The sequence below is a fragment of the Homarus americanus genome, unplaced genomic scaffold, assembly GCF_018991925.1.
Source record: "Homarus americanus isolate GMGI-L3 unplaced genomic scaffold, GMGI_Hamer_2.0 scaffold8584, whole genome shotgun sequence".
NCBI classification, from domain to species: Eukaryota; Metazoa; Arthropoda; class Malacostraca; order Decapoda; family Nephropidae; genus Homarus; species Homarus americanus.
This window is the reverse complement of record NW_024734687.1, coordinates 495,666-516,254: the sequence shown is the minus strand read 5'-3', so window position 1 is coordinate 516,254 and position 20,589 is coordinate 495,666. Positions and strand designations below refer to the sequence as shown.

The following is a 20,589-nucleotide window of genomic DNA, read 5'->3' as shown; positions in this document are numbered from 1 at the left end:
CTCAAACACGAGGCTAAATGGTCGTCTTAATGTAGTGACATTAATAAACACTGAATACGTGTTTGTTGTCACATTATTTTACATGTTTGATTTATTGCATCCAGTTACTGGAAAAAAATGGCTTCCAAAATACTCTCAATCATCTTCTCTCCCCAGCTGTAGAGTTACTGTAGGCACCCATTCACAACTGGGTGGATTCGGGGTGCACCAGGCGACCCTTAGAACAGGTAAGCGTCGTGCCCACTCGGCCACCGTGCCATTTCTCCACCTTTAAGTTTCCATCGTATAAATTACAGTGTACTACGTTCTCTATGGTACAGTATAGTGTCGCGGGCAATGGTGTGTTCTCCTGTGATCGGATATTAATCAGATAATCCCCATTCACGACCTTATTTTATAAGATGCAAATGTGAAGGCGGTCGAGTGCAGTACCGGCCACGCTGCCTCCTTGTGTACCGAAGGCTTTGTAGACAGTGTTGTATGGGACCAACTTTCATTTCAGTCTCTAGAAATATTTCAAGTACAGGTCGATTACAAATTCAAATAGATATTTATAATGCAAATGTCACTCACAACTTGTATGATATCCAAGTCATAAAGTTTGTTGTTTAAGGGTGATAGCGGGGGGCCGTGTCGTAACTCTACTCTACCCCGTCATAAGCCATGGGCATTAGTTGCTTCTCGTCCCTTTCAGTTTTATAACGTGACGCTTTGTGACCGTCAAGTTTTATCTACTAGAGAGAGAAGCATCATCATACACACACATTCGTCCCCTCCCTCCCTCTCCTTAAACACCCCCCTTATCCCAGACAGTTTAAATTAAGTTGTATCGAAGGAAAATACAGTGCAGTACAAGTTGAAAATATGGACTTAATTTCTGTTTATGAAGCGTCCTGCGAAAGCTCAGTGTAGTGGCCTAGTTAACAAGGCTGGTATCAGGTGCACAGCCAATAATGAAGGACCATAGCATTTCAATTTTCAGCAAAAGTCGTCGGCAGAATACAAAGATCACCTCCAGTTAATTAATAGGCAAATACAGAAACTAAAATGCGTTTAAAAATTTATTGCTAAACATTACAAAGAACTTCATGGGTAAATAAAACTCCAGACCATGTGATTGAGTGCACTGATATGTAGTTCGTCATTAACTATTATGTTGTCTACAATGTTTACTGAGGAAGGTACATAAACTGTTGGTTCAAGAGGAGATCAGTAATAACGCGAGATCGTTCATAAAACTTATTGCTAAATTACTTGAGTCTGTTAAATTGTCACACACAATCTGTCTCACTTATTAAAAGATAATATACTTAAAGTATAGCACTGAACTGGTTTACGTTAAAATATCTATTTAATACATCCATGGAAAAAAATTAAGTTGAGCGTAAAGTTTTAAAAACAGCGGAGTGACGTACGGGTTCACAACTTGCGCGTAGAAGCCTTCCAACACTCACCTCAGAGTGTTGCCAGGTGACCCCTGAAACACACTCAATAAGTACATCACCTTCACATACAGTACATGTTAAAATGTCTGTTTTAGCCAGACTTGTAAATATGAAGTTTGCCACGAAGTTCTCTTAAAGTTATATTATGCTTAGTAAAGTTTTTGGTATAAAATCATGTTTAGACTCGACGAATATTGTTACACAGATGATGCCCGTGTGTGTGTGTGTGTGTGTGTGTGTGTTCAATAAGCCCGTCCATGTATCTATGAGCGAGGTGTAGTCATGACCTCTAGTATGATACATGACGTGGTGGTCCCTCTCACAGTTGACTGTGTAAGAAGTTACTGCTTGAACGATAGAACATTTTATGTTAAATATACACAAACTGAGGACTGAAGACCTCAGGATAGTGTGTGTGTGTGTGTGTAACTCATTATACCATTTATATTTATTTGGCAACTGATCTTTCGAGTAATGATCCCGACGGAAACATGCACACACACACACACACACACACACACACACACACACACACACACACACACACACAGTGTCCACAACCGTGACGACGATGAGGAAAAGAAGCAGCTTTTTACACCAATACAAAGCAACATTTAGTGGGCGTCGAGGCGGACAAGGTTCTCCGGCGGGGTGCCCACGTCGAGGAGTAGGTGTGTGAAGAGTGGGTGGCGGTGGAGGGCCAAGAGGGAGTAACGCAGGGTATTGAGTCCGTCCAGTCTGTAACGTCGGCCTGATGTACGCACCAATTTACCACGTACCTGAGGGCAATTAAAACAGATTACATTCACTGAAATATGGGAGATCACCTGATGATTAAATACCCTGACGCTACCTGTGGGATTAGAAGTGTGTTTGGGTGTGTAATTATCAGGTAAAATCAACTAACGTGCTTAATTTCCTGGTGTTCCCAGTGTCTGTTTTGTTTGTCACTCAGCCATCTACTGTAAATATCCAGTCATCCACACTTGAGACTTCTTTTACATTACCGCATAAGTTATATTATTCAGCATAATGTGTTTTTCTCTCCAGGGAAGACGCCATTTTATTGTCTATCTTTTTTGTCAGGTAAGAACACAGTTTACTTACGTTGGAACTCTTCTTCTTAACACATGGCCAGAAAAAAACAAAGACTGTATTAATGTCATGGTCACAGTAGCTCGTTCATATTCCGCTCATCCGTCCATAAACCATGATTTCGTTTAGTTATCCATGCAAACGTTTTCTCTAATACTATTACCAACGAAAACGCTCATGACTAACTAAAAAAAAATAACGTTATGGACGAATGAGTAGAGCGTATTACTAATAGGCTGAAGCCCTAGGCCCACTATGAAAATAGATCCACAAAATTCGTTACAAAAATATAAGCCCTTTCTCTAATAGGTCTCTTAGACTAGCACAAAATAGCCACAGGCGATAAAAAATCCCGGCGGGCGAGTTGAAATATTAGAGAGCTTCTCCGGCTGGTAATCATTTATTGTTTATATTTTACGCCGCTGACGTTCAAATTTACCACCCTGAGCAAGAGAGTACAGTATTCCGCCTTGGGGCTGGCAAATAGGTGAAGACTTCTCGAACTGTGATTGGCTCTTGATGACATAAGTCTAATGCTATTCAGGGGCGCACTCAGGGGGGTTTCCTGGTTCCCGGAACACCACCCACCCCCCCACTGGGCTTTCACCAAGATTATTATCCTCTGTGGCCGTCAGAACATTTCTCTGCGAGGTCACAGAGACAATACCAAGGGCGTTGCCAGTGATGGGACTGCCAATCATTGTAACTTTCTGGCCCTCCTTGACTTCCGTGTGGAGGCTGGAGACAGGGTTCTGGGTATGCACCTAGGCACAGCTGCAAAGAATGCTCTGTACACATCTTGGAATATCCAGAACCAGTTGATTCACATTTGTGGAGAACAGATACGTGACCATATCTTTCAGAAGATGAAGAAAAACAAGTTTTTCTCTATCATAGCTGATGAGGAGCAGCTCAGCATGGCGTTAAGGTATGTGGACCTTAATGACCACATCAGAGAAGACCTGGTGGACTTTTTGGAAAGTGACAATGGGGTAACTGGCAGAATTATAGCAGATACGGTGACAACCAGCATCACAGGGTATGGACTTGACACCAACAACCTAAGAGGTCCGGCCTATGACGGAGCTGGCAACATGGCTGGCAGCTCCAAGGGGGCAGCAGCTATCATAAAGGAGACCAACCCCTTGGCCCTCTACCAGCACTGCTCATCACATGCCCTAAGCCTGTCTGTTGTTAAGTCCACCCAGATCACCAGTATCAGGAACATGATGGGTACCGTGGACAGGATCTCAACTTTCATGGAAGGCCATCCCACACGTGCATATGCCTTTGAGAACATAAGAACATAAGAAAATAAGGAGTCTGCAATAGGCCGGTTGGCCTGTGCATGGTAGCTCCTGTCGAGAGTTACTACCACTCTCTATCATCCATGAATCTATCTAGCCTCCTTTTAAAACTTTCCAGAGTTCCCGCACTTACTACAAAGTTGCTAAGCTTGTTCCACTCGTCCACCACCCTATTTGTGAACCAGTTTCTTCCTATCTCCCTGGCTCCCTGGACACCCAACCTGAATCAAGGAAAAACAACCTGAAAAATCTGTGCCATACACGTTGGATGCTACACCTAGATGCCCTAGAAACTTTTGTGGAATTACATCACTCGGTGGTGGCCTGCATGGAGGACATTGTGGAGGGTGGTCCTGGCAGCTGGTCTGATGCCCAGGCCCTACTGCTCGCCATCACCAGCACAGACTTCATTGTGTCACTGGTGATCACCAACAATGCACTAGGATACCTGAAAGGTGTGACCACTAGCCTTGAAGCAGGCCAAGGACATAGTTAAGGCCAGCAGAGAAGTTAACTGTGTAAAAGCGGCACTACAAGACGTCCAAAACAACATGGATGATCACTACACTGAATGGTTTCGTCAGGCAGAACAACTGTGTGAGGCTGTAGGTGTCACACCTTCCATGCCCAGACTTTGCGAACACCAACGACACTGAGACAACACGTCAGCTGATGGACCAGCTGAATACTACAGGAGAACGGTGGCCATTCCACTCCTAGACCATCTCCTGGCAGAGCTGGAGATGAGGTTCAGCCCCCTGCACCAGGAGGCCTTCCAGGGACTCAGTGTCATCCCATCCATCTTGGTAACCATGACACCAGCAGAGGGCAACAGAAGAATACAAGAGCTGGATGGACTCAACCGGGAAGATCTGCCACCTCCTGGCAGTATCAAGAGGGAGGTACACACCCGGCGTGTCAGGTGGGGTGAAAAACCCAAGGAACAGGGCCCCACCAGCCTTCCAACTACACCGGCTCAATAAATTCATGTACACCTTATGTTTGTGCAAATTAAATATGCTCCTCAAACCCTTCTAGTAATAATTGCATTTAATATTATAACTTTGTATTAGATGCATCGGGCTTTATTTCATATTAGGAAATACTACATATCCATCGATATAATAAGCATAAAATCGTATAAATAGCAAGTTATTTTTGACCAAGTACTAATGAATATAGCGACCAGTGTTAAAGCGTATTTCACATTTGCAAACAGGAAGAGTCGAAGGGTGACCTAACCTGACCTGACCTGACACTACAATTTCCTTACCTTAGGTTAGGTTAGGGTAAGGGGTGGGATAGGGAAGGGTAGGTTTGGTAGGCAGGTAGGTAGGTAGGTAGGGTAGGTAGGTTAGGTGGGTAGGATGGGTAGGTTAGGCAGGAAAGCAGGCAGGCTAAGTAGGTTAGGTAGGTAGGTTTGTTGTATTTCATATATTGTATTATGTTACTGTTTACTTAAACTTAATCAATATTTTTAGGCAAGGCAAGGCAAGTAGGTCTCTGTCTATCTGTAAATGTGTGTGTCAGTATTAATACATTTCTAAATGATATGGTGACTTTCATATTGAGCCTTCACAAATTTTATGTGTGTACCCTGCATTATTAAACTCACAATATTTAGGTTTATTTTGTATATTTTATGAAGGTCAGAGTGCATGCAAATAAGCAATGTACTATAGAGTGTGATAAACATATTAAAAGTTTTCAAAACTTATTTATTTCGCATAAAATGTGTCTTGCAAATGCTTCTTGTATTTTAGTAAGTGATATACGTAATCGATAATATTTTTCCGTTTCTATATTACCTTATAGTGTAGTTAAATAAATGAGGCACTTGAGCTATAAAAGAGTCTACGACATATTTTGCTAGGAAGTTTCTACTACAGTACGTCAAAATAATCTTTGTATAGATGTATGCATACAATATATGTGTTACGTACATACATACATACCTGCATAAAATATACATACAAGCATATATATTCATACACACACATGTATAATATACATTAATGCATACATACATATTAGCCTATATACTCTAAGCCTATACAAATAGCCTGAGATAGGCTTTCTGGACTTAATTAGCCCCAGGCCCAGGAGACCCTTAATCCGACCCCTGTGAATGAGTGGTGGGCGATATATAGGTACAACTGTGACCACGACATTAAGGTCATACTCAGGTTCAGTGATTCAGTGTTCGCCTCAACCTCCTCACTGTCTATTCTTCCTCCTGAGCAAGTAAGGCAGATCTCTCCTACAACACCAGGTACATCTCCCCACCTCCACCATACCTTCCAGGTGAGGGGTCGACGCTTGAGGTGACGTATCATGGTGTACCTGGCCAGCATGTTGGGGGGCCGGGTGATGCTGAGGCCAGACTGCTTGATCCTGTGAACACACCGGCCGTTAGCCTCCTAGTTAGGATTCACTGATGACATATAACCTGTATTTAACAGAAATCAATATAACGGGTAAAGTGTGTTAAATAGTGGTTCTATATTTAACGGACTCAATATAATGGACTATACTCTCCCAGCTTCGGCAGTATGTATACTATATATAGTCTGTTATATGGAGGTTTCATATATATATATATATATATATATATATATATATATATATATATATATATATATATATATATATATATATATATATATATATATATATGAAAAAACGTGGATAAGATAAATCTTGATAGAAATCACACGGGAAATAGAAACAACGGGCACCTTAGCTTTCGTGTAAGGCAATCTTTATATATATATATATATATATATATATATATATATATATATATATATATATATATATATATATATATATATATATATATATATATATATCCGTCTGTCTGTTTATATATTTTAATCTCTTCCCTACTTAATTCTAACCTTATCCTATCCATAATTTTCCAATTCCGGGATTCATGTATTCTTTCAAGCGAGTAAACTCCATATCAAGATTGGATTCGGGAATTCCAAATGTTGCAAAAAAATCAGAAACCGGGAATATCAACACTTAAGGATCATGACCCAAATATACAGGGCCATAGAAAAAAAAATGTTCAGATTTCATATATCAAAATCTGGGCATTCTTTTTCCATGACCCTGTAGTTGTCTGTAGCAAACTACCAAATAAAACCTGATCCACGGTGAGACTATACCAAGCAGTTTGAGCTGTTGTTGTCTACTTGTCTCAGTTGAGGAGGAGGAGTGTGGGGGAGGACTGGAAGGGGTGACTTATTTACCTGTAGCCCATATCATCGTCCTCGCCTCCCCAGCCCCAGTACATGTTGGAGTAGCCGTTGAGTCGGAGGAAATGGTCACCACGGACGCTTAGCACACCGCCCACCAGTAGGAAGTACGGCAGCCTGTGAAAGACACCTTGTTTACTGTACTGCTGCTGTAACACCTCTTTACTGTACTGATGCTGTAACACCTCTTTACTGTACTGATGCTGTAACACCTCTTTACTGTACTGCTGCTGTAACACCTCTTTACTGTACTGATGCTGTAACACCTCTTTACTGTACTGCTGCTGTAACACCTCTTTACTGTACTGCTGCTGTAACACCTCTTTACTGTACTGCTGCTGTAACACCTCTTTACTGTACTGATGCTGTAACACCTCTTTACTGTACTGCTGCTGTAACACCTCTTTACTGTACTGATGCTGTAACACCTCTTTACTGTACTGATGCTGTAACACCTCTTTACTGTACTGATGCTGTAACACCTCTTTACTGTACTGCTGCTGTATCACTAATAACTTGTTTTACTGCAGTCCCTCCCGAGGATGTAAATAACTCACTCAATGGTATTATTCTAAAATCCTAAACAGAATTAATCCAAGAAATTGTGTTTGTATAATTCATTCAGTTTATCCTGGGCCAAAGTGTTTATTTTACGTACAAGACACAATAGTTGTGATAATATTGAACAAGACATATGAAATATAAATCAACATACGGTGCATTACGCCTGGTGTTGATGATCGGAACTGTGTTGTACTCACTTGTAGCCGAGGGTGTCCACGCCTACAGAGAGGTGTCTGGGTTGGGGCGGACACGAGTACATGTTACGGTCGTCCTCTGGTAGAAGGTCGACGTCGTGGAAGATAAAACAGTTGGCATCGCTCCTCTGCCACGCCTCCATGAACCCCGCGTTCATGATGGATCCCTTGTTGAAGGTCGCGTTGCCCGCCTGCAAGACATCAATCGAGTGAGGAGATTGTTTTGGACATATGTGTTCCTGAGGTAGGCACAGAGAATGATAACAAGTAACTAAGTAACTCTACGAGTTATAAAATATCTACCTACCAATGGCTCTTAAAATAATTTACTGGTCATGATAAAAGCGGGCCATGAGGGCCACACCTACACACGGGGACAAAGTCACATAAATTCAAACTTTTAGGAGTTGAAGAAATTGACGGCATAACGAAAACAGTTTAATTATCGTCCATAACCTGTAATATTTAGTGTGTGTCTGAAATTTCGACCCCCTGGTGCGCCTTGTTCCTGTGTAACCACTTTTACTGCGGCTGTTTGAGCGAGAACGACCCAGTTAGGGTGGCACCTCATTACGTGTGTTGACAGTGTGTGTGTGCGGCAGTAAAACTGCGGTGGTGGTGGTGGGTCAACACTGGCTTATACTCCACCACTGTTGCTAACATTAGTGCCCTGCTCACCTCCAATTACTACCTGTCGTCCTTGCTGCTCAAAGTCCTCAACTAACTTATTAAAGACTTACACACAGGTTCTGGAGTAGAGGACAGTGTTCCCACCTCGTACACAACACAACAGGACACTGGTAGTAACAGCCAAGCTAGGCATCTACAACAACCATTGAGTATTTTTTACCATAATGTACACTCATCTACAAGTGTGTACAAGCCAATGTGTACACTTCTCCTTCACAAATATGAATCCATCTAATTAAAATCAATTGCCCGTGTTTAGTGTGTCCTTCAGTGGGTGTAGAGAAGGGGAGATGGCACGGCGGTCAGCGGCACTTAACAACCCAGTCTTGCCTCCTCCCTCCAGTTCTATACAATTTGTGCTTTAACTTTGCGTGTTACATAGAGTTAATAAGAGTTCTTATCCCACAATGTTCCCTAAGTGACCGTATGAATATTCTAAACAGGTCACTTGGGTCAGTCTTCTCGGTGTGTCTGTGTTTTGAGGAGGACAGTGGAATGAGACCGTTGGTGACACACTCTGCTGACAGTAGCTCCAGCGTTCACTATTAGCTCCAGCGTTCACTATTAGCTCCAGCGTTCACTATTAGCTCCAGCGGTCACTACTAGCTCCAGCGTTCAGTATCTCCAGCGTTCACCAAGTGTGTTCCACTCCACCATCAACATAAGTGACTGACAGACTCTCGTGGACCCAACTCACACGTCGAACAATTCTTGATCTAAACTCAAAACATTGTACCATTAAATTTACAAGTTAAATAGACCAAGACTCTTAAAGGTGTACTTCTTGACACCTGTGTTACATAACCGATAAACGTTCACTTGTTTAGCCTTGGCTTAAATACTTTACCTTTACCTACAAGCTATAATGTATAAAACGCTAACAAACCTTTAATTAACAGTGTTCAATATAAGGTGTGGGCCAACATTTACCTGTCTCACGTACTCTTTAAATATTTGCCTCATTATTCTCTACAAAATATCTACCCAAAATAATTAGCATTTTTTTAACAGAATTCTGAAGAAATTTTTTAATACAAGTATGTAAATAAACCTTTAATCTTTACTGCCCCAGAGAAATTGAAGTATAGTATATTAAATTACCCAATATGGGTCACCTGAGCGGTAGTTTGTGTGTGTGGTCACTCAATACAGGCGGACCATCTACTTCAGTTACACATGGTCACTCACTAGTTCTTCTATACGTGGTCACTCAATACACAAGGACCACTGCACTCACACAAGGACGGACACCACAACACTACACCTACCCAACCACCTGTGTCTTTATAACATCTTTCATAATGTAAATGGGATTTCTTTATCGTCTATAGTCACGTTAGGTCATTCTGGCGTAATCTAAGTCAGGATTTCATAATGAATATTTACTTTTGTTAGTTTGAGATTATTTTGGTTAAACTTTACAACTTTTAACAACAACTTTGAGTAATTTCACCGAGATTTTGATTTTACACGAGAGTTAGCATATGTTTGTTTCATACTGGAGAGACGGGAAGGGAGAGACAGAGAAGAGAGAAACACAGAGGGAAGAGAGACAGAAAAGGGGAGAGACAGAGAAGAGAGAAACACAGAGGGAAGAGAGACAGAAAAGGGGAGAGACAGAGAAGAGAAAGAAACACAGAGGGAAGAGAGACAGAAAAGGGGAGAGACAGAGAAGAGAGAAACACAGAGGGAAGAGAGACAGAAAAGGGGAGAGACAGAGAAGAGAGAAACACAGAGGGAAGAGAGACAGAAAAGGGGAGAGACAGAGAAGAGAGAAACACAGAGGGAAGAGAGACAGAAAAGGGGAGAGACAACCTCATAGTTCCCAACAGCTGAGGGGGAAAAAATGTACACAAAAACCGTACTCTTTTTACCAGTCATTCTTTTCGTCTCCGCCCCACCGTATATTATTCAGTGATAAAAATAGCAATAAAAATATTTTGAATTGCCTGACAAACACTCGGACACCACTCCCTTCTCCTCCCTCCCCAGGTACAGTGTTTTATATCCTAGAATACAGGAACTGATATGTATGTATGAATGTATGTATGTATGAGTGTATGTATGTATGAGTGTATGTATGTATGTATGTATGTATATGTATGTATGTATGAGTGTATGTATGTATGTACTAAATTTGTTCTTGTTGTTCTTCTCATTATCTCTGTTCTCTACCGTTCCTTTATTCTAATCTATCTCTTTTATTGCCTGTTTTCTTATTATCCATTTACTACAGTTATGCCTCTTCCTCTTCAGCAGTGGGGGTATATATAATTAATGTCCTACACACACACACACTTACACACGCACACACACACACACACTTACGTTGTGCAGAAAGTCGCTACATATTATAAACTTGTGGTTGAAAGGTAATTTAAAATGTTAATGAGTAAAGAAGTTAATTACTTTTACCTGAGTGACAATTTACCTGGTGGCGAAAAGAGGTGGTTGTGACGCACCAACAGCCTCCTGACACATAAGGCTCCTGACACATAAGGCTCCTGACACATAAGGCTCCTGACACAAAGGCTCCCGACACCTTCAAACTGAACCTAAGTTTTGCTGTTGTATATGTGACATAAGGCGCCAAAAATACTCACCCTAACCACCAACAAACACCTAACCTAACCTGTTCGGCCACGTAGATGGTGTACTCGAGCTGTTGTCGCCTCAGGATGGGGTGAAGCCAGCTGAGGAGGATGATGAGGTGGTGGAGGCGGTCTCTGTATGGCAGGACGACGGCGACCTTGTGACGGGGTAAACACGGGGTCTCTGGTTCCTGTACGGGGCTCCATCTACCGCCCGGTGACACCCAGTCGAGCTGAGACAACACGTCCTCCAACTGTAACTTCTCTAGGTGGTCGAGATCGATGTCCAGGTGGCCCACTGGAAGTACAGGGAGTGAGTAGAAGGAGGAAGGGAATGGTTAGGTTATCAGGCGTATTGTGCTGCTGGTGTTGGCATCACTGTTATACTTCTGTTGAGGTTGGTGCTACTGTATTGCTGTTTCTCATCCTTACCTAACCTAACCTCCCTTACCTAACCTAACAGCATCTAACGGCCATATCTCCTCTATACTGAGCGTTGAGGGAGACTGTTGCCACTACCAATAAGATAAACATTGTGGTTGTATTCTGAGTCACTCCTTAATACCAGTGATGTGGCTCGTTCACATTGCCCGAGAGGTAGCAGGAAGGAAACAAGTTATCCCACCGTAGTTTTTAAATGACAGACACAGAACAAGGATAACAACGCGCGTGTGTGTGTGTTGTTGTTAAAGCCGAGCTGCCAATGGTGAAGGCTATGGGGTTGTGCCGGGTGTGGATGAGATGTGAGGTAAGGTGGAGGGTATGGAGGAGGTGTGAGGTAAGGTGCCAGATGTGGATGAAGTGTGAGATGGTCAAACAGTTCCTGAGTCTGACAGGTAGATACTGAACTAAGTTTTAAGAACAGTACTCTCTCTCTCTCTCTCTCTCTCTCTCTCTCTCTCTCTCTCTCTCTCTCATCTAGGAAACAGACGTGAGACATAATGGGATTAACTGATTCCTAATGTAAGTGATTCGGTAATGATGAAGAGGAAATGTGGAGGTGTAGCGTGTGTGACAGCCGCCCGGGTGGCAGGGAGGCTGTCGTACCCTCAATAACGAAGATGATTTCCCCCTGGTGGTCGGTGTGAGGTCAAGAGGGTAAGAGGAGGTGGAGTAGGAAGAGGAGAGGAGAGAAGACAATTTGGAGAATGAGAATGAGGGCGTCAGGGGAGGATAAACCACTGAGCCCTGTCTACTCTCACGCTAAACTGCTAAATATTATACAGTACACTTAATCCCTTCCCCTCCCATTCAACCCCCAAGCGGGCCAAACATCTATGTAATTCAGATTAAAATGTAAAAAAATATCATATACGGTCATTATGTAAGAAGGAATGGCAGGCATATGTCTTGAACGAGGAGAAAAACCAGATTTCTAAGTGTAGATACATTTGTTTCAGTTACCCGTCCATATTAACAGAAAACTGACGCGTGGGAGTAAGAGCACTACCTGGGGGATATTTTCTAAGGCCATTTAGGAAGAAAACCCGAAATATTATACGTGATAAATATCCCTCATACAAAACTGGGGGAATAATCTCTTGAAAATTAAAAAAAACAGGTAGGCAGTGAGGTAACTAACGCAATAACGAATAAAAAAAACACCTGCAACAGATGAATATGTTAACAGTGACATGTTAAATGAGGCAAAACACGTGTCAAGTGTCAGTCTGTGAGAAGTGATAAATGATACTGTTTCCTTCCTCACACCTGAGCTGCCAACAATATACACAAACAATTTTACTTTGTCGGTGGAGAAAAAGGTGTTGTGAAAATCATGTTGCTACTAATTACTTCCTCGATAATTGTATACTGAGTACAATTACGTGACATAACACACAGTACATAAGCATCTTCAGTAACTCCACAATAACAGTATAAGACTCACATAGGCCGGGTGGGATCTCAGGACACAGCGGCAAATTTCTCAGCTGTTCTTCGTTGAGGTGAGACACTCTGGTCTTCTTCGTCTTGGAGGTCGACTTGACTTGTTGAGCCACAGGCGAGGTCGAGATGGTGGTGGCCTCACTATCTATGAGGTCGTAGTCGTCATCTTCTCGGAGGTACAGAGGCTCGAAATCCTTCTCCGCTTCACTAAATTCTGTCGCTAACACATCAGAGGTCTTATTGTCCATTTTGTTATTATCACTGTCGGGCTCTTCCTCTCGTATTATGTGACTTATTTTAAATCGTTTGTTATTCGGTTCCGCCTCGTGTGTCGTGGCCTTCGTGCCCGAGCGGGTTCTCTCGACGAGTGTGATGAAGTCGTTATTATTATCAGGGTGGCTGCTAGTATGTACGGGCGGGCGGGGATGTGTAGCGTCCCATATAACACTCTGGGAAACACGGACACTGTTATCACACTCACTGTCACCACTGTCACATGTTATCTTGCTAAGGAAACGTCTTCTCACACTGTCATTACTGTCTTTTAACTTAATAACACTATCACTGCCTCGTCTACCTGCACTGTTCCTCCTCCCGTCACCTACAGTGCCTCTCTCTGTGTCTGTACTGAGAGATGCTTTCTCTCCACTCGTTGTGTGAGGTTCTCTGACTCTCTTTCTCTCTGCCGTAGTTGGTTCTCCTCCACCACCAGTCTTCTTCAGGACACTCGAGGACACTACTCTTCTTGTTGGCGGGATAACGACCCTTAGACGGGGCTTGGAAGCTGATTGGGTGGGGTGACTGGAAGCAGGTGTTGTGTGTGTTGGGTTATGGGAGGAGTGAGTGTCGTGGGTGGTGGTTGTGTGGGCGTGAGTGTCGTGGGTGGTGGTTGTGTGGGCGTGAGGGTCAAGGAGTGGAGGCCGTGTGGTGTGGGGGGAGGAGGAGGAGGGCGGAGGTGCGTGATCACCAGTAGAATGGGCGGTGATGTGGGTGGAGTGATTATAGTGGGTGGAGTGATTATAGTGGGCGGAGTGCGTGACGAGGAGGGAATTACGGACGATGATGGCAGCCAGTTGACTAGCACGCCGGCGATTGGCTGCCAGCGCCGTGTTGACCTGAGGAAAGTGATCATTTCAGTTAAGTCAGACAAAACATATTTTTTTTTATCAGAAGCATTGTACAAAGAATTTACTGAATATATGTCTGTCTGTCTATCAACACACAGCCAGGTAGAAAGAGCCAGGTAAGACCCTCCTTGCTTACCTCGACAGATGGTGCGTTGCGGATCAGTAAAGGTTCGATCTTGAACTGATTAAACTGACTCCTCCAAGGTTTGTGAGACACTTTGCTCGCCCGCCCACCACCGCCCCCGCCACCCACGCCCGTACCACCTACCCGGCCTGTATCCAGCTGCGCCATCATAGTGTGCTGCACCACCGCCATCTGTTGGTAGAGAGATGTTGATGATGTGGTTATGCATGAAGGGAGGAGAGGGGGGGGGGGTAACATCTGTCAGGTAAACACATCATTATAACAGGTGTCAAATGGCACGTGTGTCCTTATAATATCCTAACCTCAGTCCCCTGACCCTGACCTGTGATGAGTGTGACTTATAATGACTGACCTAAGATAACTCTGACCTGCATGAGGACTCACCTGTCATGCCTGTGAACAATAATGACGGTGACCTGTAATGACTAACCTGTGATGACTGTGACCTGTAGAACTGACCTGTGAGAGCGTGAAGAGGACGAAGAGAGAGACGATGACGAGAAGACCCAGTAGAAGCAGTGACCTCACGGGCCTGTACCTCACCGTCTGCGTTACCTGAGGGAGGGTCAAAGGTCATGTTAGGTCACCATATTGTTGTGACATGGAAACAGTGTTACCTTCACTATTAAATGATAAATTGATTCTGATTATTAGTATGTTATTGTGTTTGTTTACATATTGTCAGTTTTCTTGAGAATTATATTGTAGAGGAGAACTTGTGTAGTGGGTGTAGTGTTGTGTAGTGGGTGTAGTGTTGTGTAGTGGATGTAGTGTCGTGCAGTGGGTGTAGTGTCGTGTAGTGGGTGTAGTGTCGTGCAGTGGATGTAGTGTCGTGCAGTGGGTGTAGTGTTGTGTAGTGGATGTAGTGTCGTGCAGTGGGTGTAGTGTTGTGTAGTGGATGTAGTGTTGTGTAGTGGGTGTAATGTCGTGCAGTGGGTGTAGTCTTAGTGGATAGTGTTGTGTGGGTGTAGTGTTGTGTAGTGGGTGTAGTGTTGTGTAGTGGATGTAGTGTCGTGCAGTGGGTGTAGTGTCGTGTAGTGGGTGTAGTGTCGTGCAGTGGATGTAGTGTCGTGCAGTGGGTGTAGTGTTGTGTAGTGGATGTAGTGTCGTGTAATGTTGTGTAGCGTATTTTGAAATGTAATTAGTGTAAACATTAAGGTGAGAGGGATGATAAAATAATCCCTTAGCACCTGCATTTCCACAGAACACCTGAGTGAGTGAGTGTAGCGAAGCAGCAAAACCCATACAGAATCCTCTACCCACAGAAACACTACATTAAACCTGTTCTCAACCTTACTTGTCTTCCCGAGTCACATAAACCCATTGAGTAAAAAACACAACTATAAACCAGTATTGTTAACTTAAGACAGGTGAATAAAAATAAATAAATAAAACACAGGTAAGGTTCCTCTCCCCTGGGCCACACTTACCTTACCACCCTCACTAAAAGCTTCCTCAGTTTATTGGGGAGGTGGAGAGGGGGGGGGATGGGTCTCCTCTTTCCCTCTCACCATAAGTGCTCAGCCATTTCCTCTCTCACTGTTTATGTACTCAAGATTCCTATTATTGTTTATGGACTCTAGGCTTCTGGCTGGTCCTTCCTTCACCCTTTATATTTACCTTCCAATATTACCTCCATCCCTCTCTTCTTCCTTCCTTTCATCCCTCTCACATTCCTTCCCTCCTTTTTTTCTCTCCCTTCCTTCCTCCTCCTCTCTATCCCCTCATTCACTCCCCCCATCCTTCTTCCTACCCTTCCCTCCTTCACCATAATTTCTCTACACTATCTTTCTCATCAGTTCCCATTGCGACTTTCACTATAATCTTTCACTTTAACTCTCACTATTCCCTCTCATTTCAACTTTCACTATTACCTCTCACTAGAACTTCCTCCCACATTACCTCTCAACTTTCTCCACGTCTCCTACCATTATCTTCCTTCGTTATCTCCTACCATTATTTTTTTTTCTTTTACAATTTATTTTTATTCCAATTCTTTGTTTTTGCTTTGGGGGAGATGAGGGGGGGGGGAGGAGCAAGGGGGGGGGTAGGATGGGAAAGATGGAAAGGGGTGTGACGTGGTGGGGGGTGTGGAGGGGGAGGAAGGCGAGCAATCAATAGTTATCTATTTTCTTATTTATAATCACTGACGCTCGTTCTCACCTGTACAATGTAAACCAAAACTAAACCAAATATTTAACTTTAAACAAAAACCAGAAAAGAATAAAAGAAGATGGTTAGTTTGTTGTTTTGTTGTTAGTTTGTTAACCAGTATCGTATGTAAACAAGTTGGATATTTTTAATGGGAAATGTTTTTTATAGTAATGATTGGGAAAGTTTGATGCTTGATTACCTGAAACTGAAACACTGACTGAGATGGAGTGAAGGAATTTTTCTGTAGTGTGTGTATGTGTGTGGTTGTTAAAGGGAATGACTTCTTCACTATAGTCTACAGCTACAGGTTAGATAGAAGGCTACAGTTTATGGTTGTGTTAAGTTAGTAGGAAGTTGGCCAGATGGAAATGGGAAGTTTAAAAAGTCTTCGTTAAAGCCAAGTTGGTCCTCTGACTTTACCACACAAGATGTATTGATTTCTTGTGAGGAGGGAGAACCGTAGGCGCTGATGGTGCTTGTACAGTACACCTCTCTTATGTGCGGCTCAGTGCTGCCATCACCACTCACCGGGGCGGGAAGGATATTTTGTAGAGTAGCAGTTTATAATAGAAGGTCGCCACTAAGACACTACAGAGTATATTTAATTGATTCAGGCAAGGAAAAATAAGCAGTGTCACCCACCCGGTACTCTCACACAGCTGGCCAAGATCCTCTACACCTAACACAAAGCTCTGTTTACTTCCTGGCATCAGTGACTGTAGAGGCTCTAAGTCTTACATAAGTCTGGTAATCAAGACTCTCTTATCTTCTTGTCCGTACTAACACCTCATTAACTGACGGATTATATACAGGAGTTGGCTGTCTGTCTCTTGGGTGTAATGAGTCATTGTTTCCCCGAGAGAAACAGTTATTGTCGCCCCCATCGTGGCGCCTCCAGCCCCCCAGTAAGGGTCTCAGAGGGAGGGGGTGATGGAGGCGGTTCATTGCCCTGTGAGGCCTCTCGTTGTGGGCAGTCCACTGTAATTTGTTGGGGTTTCCCGTTATCCTGATAGTTACTCCACCTCCAGACAGGAAATAGTCTTCTCTTGTATTTTGATGAGAACCAATTATATATTTGTGATGTTAGAGCAATTCTCGTTAGCTTCATCACACAGACTGTCGTATGTTTTGTAACTTCCGGATAACTATTGGTAGTAGTCAGCCTACAGGATCGGTACCTGTGTTGTGTTGCAGTATGTAAGGTCAACGTCCCAGGCCGGTGGAAGGCTTTCACTTCAGCAGCACCCTCAGAGGCAGCGGCGTGTGTTGGTGTTGTCAAGACCTCAAGTGGAGCTGACGTACAGTTTAGTCCAGCATATAGTGTACCCGAGTTATTGTTTGAGATACTCCCGGAGGTGGTGAGGGTAGAGTAGTGCAGGGTGATGAAGTATTGTGGTGCAGGGTGTAGGTATTGTGGTGCAGGGTGATGGAGTACATTACAGAGCCACAATGACCACAAACAGTAAGAGACATTCGATTAATTACAACCTTTAATCACTTTGTACCATTAAGGGTAATTAAATATTGTGAGAATAACACTAAGGGAGAACAGTACAGTAGTATTGAAGTGTCTCCTCTGTCACTAACTCTAGATATCTAAATAATTACGTGCACCGAGGTAAAAAATACGTGCATGGAGACAAATTACGTGCACAGATATCAATTATTTTCACCGGGATTAATTACATTCACCGGGTGTGTGTGTCTACTATGGCACAATAAGACTTCAGTGCAGGAGATCGACGTTAATGGCGCACTGTGAGAATTTATCGCCATCAGAACCGTGTTGGCGCATGACGTGGGAGACTGTGAAGGTGTTTTGGATTGGCCTGACTGGTGTACAGTAGTATTGTGGCGCAGCTTGGTAAATCTTCACTACAGTTTGTTGACATTAATGGGGCTACTGTGTCCCTTTATGGTAACTAGAGTGGCTTTATTGTTACTTGATTCTATTGTGGTCTGGTTTAATTAATTATTTAGTGAATTAATTAAGAGTATTATGGTGGGTTGTGGTGTAGTGAATCTTCTCTGTTATGTAACCTGGACAGTTTGTTAATTTCACTCCTGTATAACACAGTTATACTGAAGAACAACAACATGACCCTGATAAAATGTTATGGTGAACAAACACATGATTTTATATACCAGATTAAAAAGTTATGTTCACTTGTGTTTATTTACGATGAAAAATAATCTAAATTCGACGCTGTTGTATTGTATAAAATTGTGTTTGTTTGTTGTGTTTATCAATTATTCTGAACAGGTGTTAATTTAGTTTGTATGTTCAGACCACACACACACACACACACACACACACACACACACACACACACTGTATAATTTTGCCAGTATTCCCCTCAAGTGCTGTCCATGATCACTTGGGTGTAAATAATAACAGTATTGTTTTCCAACTCTTGTGTGGGCAGTGATGTGAGCCGAGTGTTGACCAGGTATATACAGAGGCTTATGGTGAAGTCCTTGGATGTATAGTGAGTGTGGTGTGTGGCACAAGGTGTGACCTGTATAGACTCATCATACCATAACAACATCGCCAGCACGAACAGTCAACAGCGCCTGGCGGCCTGACTGATGATTCGCTGATGAAAGTGAGTCTAGACAAACGTTCGCTTGTACTGGCGCTTTACTACCCTAGTTGGTGGATGGAACAGACTTGACAGTACCTGCGTGTGTATCCGTGTGGGGCTGATGCGGATGAGTGCTGGGCCCGGGTCAGGGCCGTGCCGGGTACTGGAGGACATGACCGGGCTCAGGGCAGGCTGCGGGCACCGCCCTCATGACGCACGCCCACCGACCACGCCCACACGCCCTCTGCTGCTCCCACGCCCGCTGTGCTGTTGGAGGAAAGAACATCAGGGTTAGTTACAGTGGTTGTCTGGTGGAGGGTGAACGCGCTCCCTCTCTCTTTAAGACACACCAGGCGTCACACACACACTGTGCCTCTGGGCAGGACACACACCAGGCGTCACACACACACACTGTGCCTCTGGTCAGGACACACACCAGGCGTCACACACACACACTGTGCCTCTGGTCAGGACACACACCAGGCGTCACACACTGTGCCTCTGGTCAGGGTGTTCCTCTCAAGTGTAGCAGCAACAATAACACAACCCAGAACTAAGCTAGACTCTGTTCCCTGTATACCTGGGCGGGGAACACGGTCACACACACAGTTCTTATCATCACTTTATATATCATTTCTCTAAGTTATTAAGTGTTATCTCTAATACGTCATCATGTCAGAACTGTCCTCTCCTCCCTCAGCCTTAAGTTAATGTAGAGTGAGGGTTGACAACTGTAGAGGAAACGTAGAGAAATAAAAACAAGTTAGGCGTTGAGTGACTATAAGGCATTGGTGATGTTGAGATGGATGAGTCAACACGCTCACCTCATACACTCATACAGTAGAGATTTCCCAGTGTGAGTCTTGTGAGTATGAGGGAGTCGAGTCTCATAAGGATATAGGGATGAGTCTGTCTGTCTGTCTGTCTGTCTGTCTGTCTCCATGAACTTACACCCAAGTTCCGGATCTTCAATTACAAATGAACCATTCTGAACCCGAACCCGAACCTATGACGTCATTAATTAAAACCCACCTGATATCTGACATCTTAGTAGACTAGAGATAGAACGATATCACATTATAATTAACCAACTCCCATCTCTCACAAACTGGATATATCGTCCTAATCACCTGTAAACTTAAGAGTAATTAACCCGTTAGTTGCCGCCCAGGTTATGTGGGACTCATCAACTCAGAGGTAATCTAACATATCCTTGTGGGGGTAAATCATGGATCACAGTGTGGATTTTAATGGAGAATTGTTATGTGTGTGGATTCGGTATGATGTTTTTGTGGTTATTTGATCGCATCTTCAATGGGAGGTCTCTTGTGTGTGTTCTCAGCCAGTCAAGAAGACTCTTAGGAGACTTGACAGAGCTGAGTCTAATAGTCTCAAGAGCCTCAGAGAAGAGAACTTCAGACGACGACCGAAGATGATTTTAAAATGAACATTGATTTATCTGAGTTCTGAGATGCCGTAAACTGCTTATGTAAATTGAATTGGGGGTTTGGCAGAGAGAGAGAGAGAGAGAGAGAGAGAGAG

General features: G+C 43.3%; 1 protein-coding gene across 9 annotated transcripts in view; it reads right to left on the bottom strand.

Annotated features, from left to right (window-relative positions):
• Positions 1–1,048: 1,048 nt before the first annotated feature.
• Positions 1,049–20,589, bottom strand: part of LOC121870469 — a 70,118-nt gene continuing 50,577 nt past the window's right edge. For 7 of the 9 annotated variants that reach the window (XM_042372303.1, XM_042372298.1, XM_042372301.1 and 4 more), the window contains 9 exons: positions 19,144–19,314; positions 14,768–14,863; positions 14,300–14,479; positions 13,038–14,151; positions 11,191–11,447; positions 7,872–8,059; positions 7,105–7,227; positions 6,145–6,241; positions 1,049–2,224 (listed from right to left, as the gene is read on the bottom strand). In XM_042372303.1, the coding sequence (XP_042228237.1) occupies positions 2,060–2,224; positions 6,145–6,241; positions 7,105–7,227; positions 7,872–8,059; positions 11,191–11,447; positions 13,038–14,151; positions 14,300–14,479; positions 14,768–14,863; positions 19,144–19,221 (2,298 nt within the window). In that variant the 5' untranslated portion in view covers positions 19,222–19,314 and the 3' untranslated portion in view covers positions 1,049–2,059. The remainder of the gene's footprint in view (positions 2,225–6,144; positions 6,242–7,104; positions 7,228–7,871; positions 8,060–11,190; positions 11,448–13,037; positions 14,152–14,299; positions 14,480–14,767; positions 14,864–19,143; positions 19,315–20,589) is intronic. The other 2 variants (XR_006089711.1, XR_006089710.1) reach the window with 2 other exon arrangements.